Source organism: Euprymna scolopes, chromosome 44, assembly GCF_053919585.1.
Source record: "Euprymna scolopes isolate OS-2025 chromosome 44, ASM5391958v1, whole genome shotgun sequence".
In the NCBI taxonomy this organism is placed as follows: domain Eukaryota; kingdom Metazoa; phylum Mollusca; class Cephalopoda; order Sepiida; family Sepiolidae; genus Euprymna; species Euprymna scolopes.
Genome location: NC_136525.1, coordinates 44,786,080 through 44,798,546, shown reverse-complemented (window position 1 = coordinate 44,798,546; position 12,467 = coordinate 44,786,080). Strand labels below are relative to the sequence as shown.

Sequence of the window (12,467 nt, the reverse complement as noted above, 5' to 3'; positions counted from 1 at the left end):
TTGCTTCTTTTTTTTTGCTTTTTTATTTATTTTGCTTCTTTTTTTTTGCTTTTTTATTTATTTTGCTTCTTTTTTTTTGCTTTTTTATTTATTTATTTTGCTTTTTTATTTATTTATTTTGCTTTTTTTTGCTTTTTTATTTATTTTGCTTTTTTTTGCTTTTTTATTTATTTTGCTTTTTTTTGCTTTTTTATTTATTTATTTTGCTTTTTTTTGCCTTTTTATTTATTTATTTTGCTTTTTTTTGCCTTTTTATTTATTTATTTTGCTTTTTTTTGCCTTTTTATTTATTTATTTTGCTTTTTTATTTATTTTGCTTTTTAATTTATTTTGCTTTTTTTTTGCTTTTTTATTTATTTATTTTTTTTGCTTTTTTATTTATTCCCATTCTTTTTCCTTTCTTTTTCCTTGATCAACTTTATTTTTTTTTTGCTTTTTTATTTATTTTGCTTCTTTTTTTTTTGCTTTTTTATTTATTTATTTTGCTTTTTTATTTATTTATTTTGCTTTTTTTTGCTTTTTTATTTATTTTGCTTTTTTTTGCTTTTTTATTTATTTATTTTGCTTTTTTTTTGCTTTTTTATTTATTTATTTTGCTTTTTTTTGCTTTTTTATTTATTTATTTTGCTTTTTTATTTTATTTTTTTTGTTGCTTTTTTAAAATTTTTTTTTTTGCTTTTTTATTTATTCCCATTCTTTTTCCTTTCTCTTTTTCCTTGATAAACTTTATTTTTTCTCCTTTCTTAGTCTTTCCCTTTCTCTAACTTCCTTCCTCTTTTTTATCACCTTTTTATTTATTTCTTTCTATTCTTGTTCCTTCCTTTTTTCTCTAGTTTCCTCACTCTTTTTTTTATCTTTTATATTTTTCTTCCCTTTCTTTTTATACCCTTTTGTTGTGTCTTCAGACCGGGCTCTTTTTAAAAAAAAGGACACATACTTTAAGAGCACTGATTCCCCGAGCCTCTTTTTTTTTTTTTTTTTTTTTTTAAGTCTCCCTTTTTCATTTTCTTCCCTTCCTGCTCTTTCTTTAAAGAAGAACTTAGCCATTTAAGGCATTCAAAATAAAAAAAGGAAAGAAAAAAACTTATTGCTATCCTTCGAGAACTTTGGATTCTCACGCGATCTCGTCTTAGTTTCTGTCTTTCTTCCTTTTCTACCGCGGAATTTGAAACGATACGTACGGCCTTTCTTGACTCCCCGAACTGGGTTATCCCCTGTTCTCAACCATGAAATTTTTTTTTACCTAATTAATAAAGCGTTTTCAACATAATAGTTGTTTTCATTGTGTTAATTTGAGTTTTCCTGTCTGCCCAACGCACGCTTTCTGAAGTTTGACTGCTAGAAGGTATTGTAGGTACCTGAGAGCAAGATTCTGAAGAATAACTGCTGCGAGTCCAGAACACCCTTTTCCCTTTCTTCTTTCCTATTTCTTTAATTTATTTCTTGTCTTCCATTCTTCTTTTTTTTTTTTTTTTTTACTATCTTTCTTTATGTTTCTTCCCTTCCTTCTCTCCTTTCTTGTCTTTCTTCAACCTCTTCTTTCATTTTTATTTATTTATTTCCATTCTTAGTTCCTGTAATCCCGTAAGCTCGAATGTTCTTTCGTCGCAGCTAAAATTTCTACTGCCTTTCTTCAATTCATCCTTCTTAAAGTAGCTGCTCTCCTCATATGCAAATGAATACCATCTATATCTTATTATAAATTTTCCTACTGTGTGTGTGTGTGTGTGTGAGACACGGTTTATTTCAGCCCACAGGCAAGTTAGGTACCGAAATGAAGCTTATGACTCAGCGGATGTTTTAGTGATATTTATATTCATGTTTGGTGTATGGAAATGAAAAAAAAAAAAATAAAAAATAACGATTTACTAAACAACGTTTTATTTACTGGATATTTTCATGGTATTCACTGGAAGTTATTATCTCCCTTAGCAAGTTCAATTTACTGTGTGTGTGTGTGTGTGTGTGCGCGCGCGTGTGTAAGACGCGGTTTATCTCAGCCTCCAGGCAACCCACCCAGACAAGTTACGTACCGAAATGAAGCTTATGACCCAGCGGATGTTTTAGTGATACTTATATTCATGTTTGGTGTATGGAAATGCAAAAAAAAATAACGATTTACTAAACAACGTTTTATTTACTGGATATTTTTCCGGTACAAGAACCCAAGTTTGCTCAGCTGGGCAAACTTGGGTTCTTGTGACAAAAAAAAAAAAAAAAAAAAAATCTAACTGCAAACACATTCTTTTCCCCATTGCAAATTAAGTGCCCAACTTGCGAAACGGTCCACGCACTTCAAAGTTGGTAACTCTTCAACTTTCTTCTCCGTTGGTTTAGTAGATAATATTTAACCCGGTTTTATATTTTAACCCTTTCAATACTACATGGCCGATATATCAGCCCTAACAGCATAGCTAAAAAGATAACATGGACGATATTTTGGCCTTCTAATAATATGTTATCAAATAATTTTGCTAATTGAATATTGTCTTTTTGGTTAATTATTGCTTAATTAAATCAGGATCCAAGGGGTGAAACTACAGCCTTTTTTTATTTAAAATATCTTATTTTTCTTTCTTCCTTGCAATCCTTTATTCGATGCTGGTGCCAAAAACTTACCTGCGATTCGTAGGGTAGAAAGGCGATGTTGATTTCTTTCAAAGTCTTGATAAATCGAGCTGTTGTTGATTTACACATTTCTTTGAACAATTCTTCGGGACAAGCTAAAAAAGAGAAAATGAATTCAGCAAATTATCACGGGTTTATTCACAACCACTCCCCCATGAAAAAAAAAAAAAAGAAGAGAACCCTATTAGTTTTCTTTTTTAAATAGTCCAGTCATAATAAAATCTTAGAATTGCCGGAACTTGCAAAGAACTTTTTCACATAAATACATATTCATCGATATCAAGAGTTGGTAACCTCCAGCCCATGTGCCAAATTTGATCATAATCAGACCTCACATGGTAGTTGAACTCAAATCAAAGATTTGAGATCAGTCCATACCTCTTGTTACTCGCTATGAGTGGCAACATTATCACAGTGAAGATGCAGGGGTCGGCAGCCTTTGTCACGCGTGCCAAATCTGGCCCTCGAGTGAATTTTGTTTGGCCTGCCACCTTACCCCACTCATCATGCAGTAAACAGAAACAAGTTCCTCATAAAATCAATTACCATTTTTAATCGACTATGGCTGCAGAAATAAAGATTCTTGTTTTTTTGTAAAACATTTGTAATTATATCAACGTCTCAATCAACTGCGCCACGGGGCCTGTGGCGCAGTTGATTGAGACGTTGAATCGCTATGGTTCCAGATGAGCATTGTCTGAAGATAGCGGTTTCAATCCTACCCAAAGCCGGCCAGAGGCTTACTTGGCCAAAACGTGGTGAGACGACAACAACTATGGATGGCAGTGATTGTTGAGAATGCAGTCAGGAGATTCGGAGTTCCTATCTGTCGCAGTTACCACCTGACCGAAGGCCAGAGGAATAGTTGACCGAAACGTCGTGAAACAACAACTAATAAAGATGAGAATAATAGTCCACAATAAATAAAAATTAATATAATACTCATCTCAATAATGAATTCCAATTAAAATAATATTTGTAATTATTTTTTATATTCCAGTAGTAAAATAAGTAATATCGTTTAAATATAATCATAACCATGAATCTGATAGTCTATCACGAACTTGTGTATGTATGTATGTATGTATGCATGCGTGGTTGTCGGTGTTTACATGTAAAATACAGTTCAATTAATACGGGGCAGTTCTTATATATGGGACAGTACATATATATATATATATACTGGTCTGTCAAAGTTATACTTTGAGGATATGTTAAAAGATGCAGAGGAAAGCCAAGGAGAAGATAGAGAGAAATATTATGTTGAATATTTATATAACATTGGAAAGCGCCATCTTGAGAAAGTTGAAATTATACAGATAACTCATTGTCCAAACTTTTTTGCCAAGTCTTTGCTTTTTTTTTTTTTAACTAAAAATTTATATCATATTTCTCTTTGGCTGCCTGTTCCACTTTTCCTCAGAAACTACTGGATCGATCTGACAAATTTTCTATGGATCTTTGTTACAATAAGGTGCAGAAAACTAAGTATTATAGTATCTGTTCGATGCACAGTTGGGGATTCATAATGATCAGTATTTTACGCAAAATGAACACAGTTAACTATATTCAACCATCAATTTGGCATAAAGCACTCGTTCTAAGTTAACAGGTTATAACTTTTGCCTGTTTTTAATAGGCTAAAATGTCTAATGTAATCTTGCAACAGGTACAAGTATTAAGTAATAAGCTCTTCTAAGTTAGTTTTCTGGAGGTTGAAGGTTCAAGTCCCAGTATAGGTAATATGTTGTGAGAATAACATTAAATATGAGAATAGTAATAATACAAACTAGCAAGATCCATAAAAATCCGAATAATACAAACTAGCAAGATCCATAAAAATCCGAATAATACAAACTAGCAAGATCCATAAAAATCCGAATAATACAAACTAGCAAGATCCATAAAAATCCGAATAATACAAACTAGCAAGATCCATAAAAATCCGAATAATACAAACTAGCAAGATCCATAAAAATCCGAATAATACAAACTAGCAAGATCCATAAAAATCCAAATAATACAAACTAGCAAGATCCATAAAAATCCGAATAATACAAACTAGCAAGATCCATAAAAATCCGAATAATACAAACTAGCAAGATCCATAAAAATCCGAATAATACAAACTAGCAAGATCCATAAAAATCGGAATACAAACTAGCAAGATCGACAAAAATCGGAATAATACAAACTAGCAAGATCCATAAAAATCGGAATAATACAAACTAGCAAGATCCATAAAAATCGGAATAATACAAACTAGCAAGATCCATAAAAATTCCATGGAGCAAGAAATATTTTAATCAAAAAAATTGTTCTTATAAAGCTGATATTTTTCTGGATAATGCAAAAAATTAGTTTTATGGATAAATAAAAAAGATATTCATTATTTTATTCACTGTGGACTATTACCCTCATCTTTCTTAGTTTCTTGGTCAGGTGGTTCCAGGTGAGAATTGTCTGAAGATAGCGGTTTCAATCCTACCCAAAGCCGGCCAAGACTTACTTGGCCAAAAAACGTGGTGAGACAACAACAACTATGGATGGCAGTAATTGCTGAGAATGCAGTTAGGAGATTCGGAGATCCTATCCGTCGCGGTTACCACCTGACCAAAGCCAGAGGAATAGTTGGCGGAAACGTTGTGAAACAACAACTACAATAAGGATAATCGTCAATAAATAAATACTCGTCTCAATAATGAATTCTAATTAAAATAATATAAAGATATTTGTTCTTCGAGTATCATATATCACAATGATATTCAGAAAATGAGACTAAAATATTTCTGACTCCTAATGGGGGTATGTGACAAATGGATTCGCCAATCATTTTTATAACCACCGGTTTGCTAAACAACCAATGAAAACCTTTCAAAATTATAAAAACTGTCACATTTTGGATTCAATCAGTTCGCCGTTAATTACGCCACGGACTGCATTTGATTCTTGGCCGCCATCTTGGTTACTGCCAATTAGTGATCTGAACTACGCCGCCATCTTTGTTACTGCCAACCGCATTTAATTCTTGGCCGCCATCTTGGTTACTGCCAATTACTGATCTGAACTACGCCGCCATCTTTGTTACTGCCAACCGCATTTGATTCTTTGCCGCCATCTTGGTTACTGCCAATTACTGATCTGAACTACGCCGCCATCTTTGTTACTGCCAACCGTATTTGATTCTTGGCCGCCATCTTGGTTACTGCCAATTACTGATCTGAACTACGCCGCCATCTTTGTTACTGCCAACCGCATTTGATTCTTGGCCGCCATCTTGGTTACTGCCAATTAGTGATCTGAACTACGCCGCCATCTTTGTTACTGCCAACCGCATTTGATTTTTGGCCGCCATATTGGTTACTGCCAATTAGTGATCTGAACTACGCCGCCATCTTTGTTACTGCCAACCGCATTTGATTCTTGGCCGCCATCTTGGTTACTGCCAATTACTGATCTGAACTACGCCGCCATCTTTGTTACTGCCAACCGCATTTGATTCTTGGCCGCCATCTTGGTTACTGCCAATTACTGATCTGAACTACGCCGCCATCTTTGTTACTGCCAACCGCATTTGATTCTTGGCCGCCATCTTGGTTACTGCCAATTACTGATCTGAACTACGCCGCCATCTTTGTTACTGCCAACCGCATTTGATTCTTGGCTGCCATCTTGGTTACTGCCAATTAGTGATCTGAACTACGCCGCCATCTTTGTTCAACATAATGTCTCAAAACTTCACAGGTTATGCGCCCTGCCATCGTCTTTTCTTTGACGGATCGGAATCTAAATTCGAATTGTGGCAGGTAAAATTTCTGGGATATCTAAAGATTCAAAAACTACACAAAGTGATACAATCTCCAACAGAGAATCCTAACGACTCCGAATTTCTCGAGAAGAATGCGACTGATTTTGCAGAACTGATTCACTGATTAGATGATAGAAGTCTGTCTCTGATTATAAGAGACGCATTGGATGACGGACGGAAAGCATTGAACATATTAAGAGAACATTGTTTATCAAAAGAGAAACCGAAAATTATATCACTATATACAGAATTAACGTCTCTGAAACGTAACAAGGATGAAACTATTACCGGCTACATTATAAGGGCAGAAACAACCACCAATGCCTTAAAACTCTCAGGTGAAATAATAAGCGATAGCTTGTTAATATCAATGACCCTCAAGGGACTTCCAGCCGATTTTAAACCATTTACAACTGTTATAACTCAGAAAGACAAACCCATAAATTTCAGCGAATTTTAAGTGGCATTGCGCAGTTACGAAGAGACTAATCGTATGCTCATGGACAATAATAACTCCAGCAATATTATGAAGTTCAAAAATGCTTCTCAAAAGCCGACACCACCAAATTACGCACCTCATTGCAACGTGTTCCCCAAAAGTAATTTTCCCAAGAAAAAGAATAAAATTATCTGCTATAATTGTGGGCGACCCAACCACAAAAGTTCCCAATGTCGATATAAACACTCTAAAATGGACTCCGTAAAAAACGTTGAGAGCTTTGAGGAAGAACATACATTTCTATTTACATGTAACTTTGACAATACCACAAACGGTAAAAATCTTGTAGACTGTGGTGCTACAGCACACGTTATCACCAAGGAATCTGATTTTATTAATTTTGATTCAAACTTTAATCCACAAAGTCATTTTGTCGAACTTGCTGACGGTAGTCAAATAAATGATATAGTCTTGAAAAGAGGTGATGCTAAAATATCCCTAAAAATAATAAAGGCGAAATCTGTAACTGTATTCTAAAAAATGCCCTGTTCATACCTACATTTAAGCAAGACATTTTCCATGCAGGCTGCAATTAAACAAGGCATGAATATAAAATTTGGCCAAAACAAGTCAAATCTGATATACCCCAATTGAACTGTATTTGACATTAAAGAAAATGGCCGACTATATTATTTAAAAAGTATGGTTCCCTCAAAAACTGTCATGACTTGGAAACCTGGCCGAAAATTCTAGGACACTGCAATACAGCTGATATTAAAAAATTACCAAATGTAGTCGAAGGCATGAAAATAATGCCTTCAGACAATCTCCCAAATTGTGATGTCTGTGCACAGGGGAAAATGACAAAATATATAAGCCGAACGCCAGACACAAAAGCTACGAAGATTCTCTCACTTGTGCATTGTTACTTAGCAGGTCCGATCAGCCTGATGGGGAAAAATTATCTAAAACTCAAAAAGAGAAGCATGGACAGTCAAAATCAAACCAAAAAAAAAAAAAAAAAAAAATTGTAAATTGTCCCGGGTACGACGTTAAACTGCAACCATTTCTACCTTACTAACCAAAGTAGCCAACTAACATAAGGTTTCCAGTTTTTGTTATAAAAAAAAAAGTCACTTGTTAAACCTTTTCTTTTTAAATTTCCTATTTGTCAAATAATTCCTTCTTGCATCTTTTTTTGTGGCAAACATTCGTTAAAAAAATAATAAAATAAAATAAAAAATGTATATTTGTGAATTTTTGTGCATATGTTTATATGTATTTGAAAAGTATTCTATTTGTATTGTTTATTTTTATATGTATCAAAAAAAAAAAAGAAAAAAAAGAAAAAGGATGGCTTCTTTTTGCACATTATACCAATATATTCATTTTTTAACCAATAAGAATAAAGAAAAATTCCCCCAAAACCAGAAAAAAAAAACAAAAAACAAAAAAAACAAACAAAAAAACAATTATCTTATTGGTTTATTTTTATTTGTTCATTTATTTCTTTATTTTTATTTATTTATTTTTCTTTCCTTTTCTCAAGTCAAACCAAAAGGATCTTTCCATTATATCAAAAAAGGGGCGTGTAAAAGGGGTATTTGATGAATGGATTCGCCAATCATTTTTATAACCACTGGCTGTGCTAAACAACCAATGAAAACCTTTCAAAATTATAAAAATTGCTGAATTTTGGATTTAATTAGTTCACTGTTAACTACACCACGGACTGCATTTGATTATTGGCCACCATCTTGGTTACTGCCAATTACTGATCTGAACTACGCCGCCATCTTTGTTCAACATAATGTCTCAAAACTTAACGGACATCAAAATTTACTACAAAATTTGGCCTTTTTTGAAGCAGTTTGGCCATAAAAATTGTATTTGGCCTTTTTCAAAGTGTTATGTACAGACTAACTAAGGAAAGAACAAGCTGATGATCCGTGCTTATGTAAAAAAAAATATCAAAACGGATTGCACTTACCTTCAGTAAAGAATATATGTGCACCCCGATACTGAGGGTTGTCAGGGTTCTGGAAATCGGCCATCAAACACTTGACAGACTACAAGAAAAATTTAGAGAAAGGGTTCAGGTATACTTGTCTAGAATTCAAAATGGTGACAACAGCAATGTTATCAAACATTCAGAAGAACAGATAATCAAATCATACAAGGTAAAACACAAGATAATGCAAGATTATCCCTCTAACATGCCGAGAATCCCAACACTTTGTGTTCTTTACTAGAGATGAGAGTGCAGCTTGTGTTAGATAATCTAGATCCCTGGAGAGTGACATCAAATAAAAGTCAGTGACAAATCTGGATGCGGATGCCAGGGAAATGATGTCATATCGTGGGACGGAGAATCCCCGGAGATTGGGTCAGCGAGATTGACTCGCATTTTTAAGACATGTTTGGAATGTTGACGTCATTTGGCCCAATAAAAGAGATGGCAGAAACAAAGAAGAGAGGAAAGCGAGAATGACAGGGGAGTTAAGCAACACATTCTTCTCCACCCCGTACTCCTTCATGTACATTGTCATTAATTTCAAAGCAGTCATTTGGAAACCGAAATGCGTTAATCTATAATATAAATTTCACCTATCTGTTTAAATGAATGTATGTATGTATGTATATCTACCTAAAATTATCAACAGCGGTGACGGATTTTCACAAGATCAGAATCATTTTGAAGCCGGACCCTTCGGACAACAAATATTGAAAAATTGGCCAAAAACATTAATTCCTTCACCCTAAACTGGCCACTTTTCTACAAGGAGGGTTCGATATTTTGCAAGCCATTTTTGCAAGTCATTGTATCGGTTAGATTGACTAATTTTAACGTTCCAAACTTCCGGTCGTGTCATGGAGTAGGGGTAAGATGTCAGATTTTCTTTCACTTTTTTTTCCGCCTTCGCCTCATGGGTTCGAGCCTGCCTACTACCATTTTTTTTTTTTTTTTTTTTTTTTTTTTTACACACCTCCAAACACCCAGTCAACTCCGGGCACCCAGACTAGTTTTGAAAAACAATTTTATAACGAGCTGCGTGTGTTTTATTATCGTCAACAAGTATATATATATATATATATATATATATATATATATATATATATCTCGAGAAATGACAAAGGTTTACTTTTTAGAAATTAAATAAGATTGAAAAAACACATTTGACGATTGGCTGCAGTGAATATATAACATGTTCTTTACATAAAATGTTTTTTTTTGTTCAATTTGCTCAGGTTTCCTTTTGAAAATAATTATTCCTGCAAGGTAGATTATTACAATGAAAACTGTTGCAATATTTTTTGCACTGTGTAAAAATACCCCCCACCCCTCATACATTTAAACGATTCTATTGAAAATAATATGTGACAAGAACAAACCAATCAGATGCCAGAACAGTTTTATAAAACAAGTGAATCTTGGTTCAATTCTCCAGTAATATCTTTCCATGTCAAAACAAGAAAAGCAATATGTTTCTACTGATGGTAGCAGAATTAATTCTTTGCCTGGGGAAGCTTCTCTAACTTGATTTATGCTGCCCCCCCCTTTTTTTTTTTTGCATGGAACTACATTTGTACGTTTCAAGAATGACTTTACAGTTGATTTTAAATAATGACCTAAAAAGGTTCAAAATGTAAGAGAATTCTTATACTAACTTAAAAAATACGAGTTATCTCCCTTAGATGTTAATATTTATTTCACCTCTTGTGACCTATACAATACTAGCCTGGGTACCCGGCGTTGCTCAGGTGTTTATATAGGTGTGTGTTGAGCATAAAAAAAAAAAAAAAAAAGTGGTAGTAGGCAGGCAGGCCTGAACCTGTGACACAAAGGCAGAAAAAAAGTGAAAGAAAATCTGATGCCTTACCGCTACGCCATGACACAACCAGAAGTTCAGAATGTTAAAATTAGGCAAAGTCAATCCAACCGATACGATTGACTTGCAAAAATGGCTTGCAAAAAAAAAAAAAAAAATCGATCCCTCCTTGTAGAAAACTGCCCAGTTGAGGGTGAAGGAATTAACATTTTTGGCTTATTTTTTTATATTTGTCGTCCGTCTCGTGAAAATCTGTCGTCTCTGTCAAAAGTTTTAGGCAGACATACAAACATAGATACATTTAAAATTAAACAGACAGGTCACATTTCTATAATAGATTATTTCAAAAGAAAAAAAAAATGGTACATGTTCAGGAGAAAAGCAAAAGTCTAAAATGTAAAAATTGAATTTCCATTAAAAACCAATGTTATCTACTTAATTGTCATTTCGCAATTACTAAGATTACGACATTAAAGATGGACTTTTACAATTTCTCGATTCACTGATTTGCCATCGTTGTTTTTTAAATAACTTAAACAAGGAAAGTAACTCATAGTTTGGAATCTTTATTATTTAAGCATAACTTGTAATTTATTTTGAAAACTATTTTCATTAATAATTTTCTATTTTATCATTTTTCAGCAGTTTTTGGATATTTTACTAATATCGATATGACAACTAAGAATATATCATTAGTTTTAACTGAAATTCAATCTTTAGATTTTCATTCTTTTCCAAACATATGCCAAAAAACTTTAACTAAAAAGATACCAATGAATCCCAGGCTATACCAGATAGATACAGCATGTTTTTTTTTTTTTTAATAAAGCCCAGGTCATCCCCATAACAAGCTGAGAAATTTAAAATGTTTTTTTTTTTACTAAAATTAAAATTCACAATAAGTCAGCTGCTCACACTTCACTATAATTGACCAGAGAAAATTACATTATGAAAATAGGATTTTCATCAAATTTATTTTAGTTGAAGTCTTGTATTATATAATGAACTGGCGGGACTACCAGGCCTTGCCTGGGATAAAAGCATAACATAGCACTTCACCCCACCCCTATCCTTTCTTCTTGACCCAGCCCATTCCTCTCTCTCTGGAAAGAGGCACAACCAGAGTTGATGTAATAGAAATAACTGTAAAAAAAAAAAAAAAAAAAAAAAGACAAAGTTACTCCTTTTTAGTTGGTGGCTGAAAAACAGACATTGATAACATTAAGTGTGTACATCTTGATAACATTAAACGATTCGTGGACATCTTGATAACATTAAACGATTTGTGGACATCTTGATAACATTAAATGATACAAACGGCCATCTGACTCCCAAATAATGAATCTTTTTCTTTCAAATATTATACATACAGGATTAAACGGATTTAAAAATATCAACTTTGTGGGCGTTTGTTGTGTATTTTTTTTTTTAAGTATTAGCTGAACATACAAATAGAAATTTGCCCTGTATACAATAGATTATATTTAGATCTGAAGCTTGTGAATACATTCTAAAACGTAGAAATTGAATTTTATTAGGAATATTTTTCGCAATTAAAGCAGTGATTTAGACCGTTTTAATTTTTTTTTAAATCAAATTTACTAATTAGTTTGGTGTATTTTGTAAAAGGTTTTTTAAAGGTTTCCTTTTCATATTAACAGCTTTGTTTATTCAAAAAGAATAATTTTTCTTTTTTTAGTTATATGGAGTGGAGATATGGTCATATCGAACTAGCAAGACGCCCGGCATTGCCAAGTCATAA

At 33.2% G+C, this 12,467-nt stretch overlaps 1 protein-coding gene across 8 annotated transcripts in view; it reads right to left on the bottom strand.

The window, feature by feature from the left end:
- LOC145268824 (syntaxin-binding protein 1-like) overlaps positions 1–12,467 on the bottom strand; it is a 381,121-nt gene that overhangs the window by 128,741 nt on the left and 239,913 nt on the right. For all 8 annotated transcript variants that reach the window (XM_080124472.1, XM_080124475.1, XM_080124467.1 and 5 more), the window contains 2 exons: positions 8,866–8,944; positions 2,620–2,723 (listed from right to left, as the gene is read on the bottom strand). In XM_080124472.1, the coding sequence (XP_079980598.1) occupies positions 2,620–2,723; positions 8,866–8,944 (183 nt within the window). The remainder of the gene's footprint in view (positions 1–2,619; positions 2,724–8,865; positions 8,945–12,467) is intronic.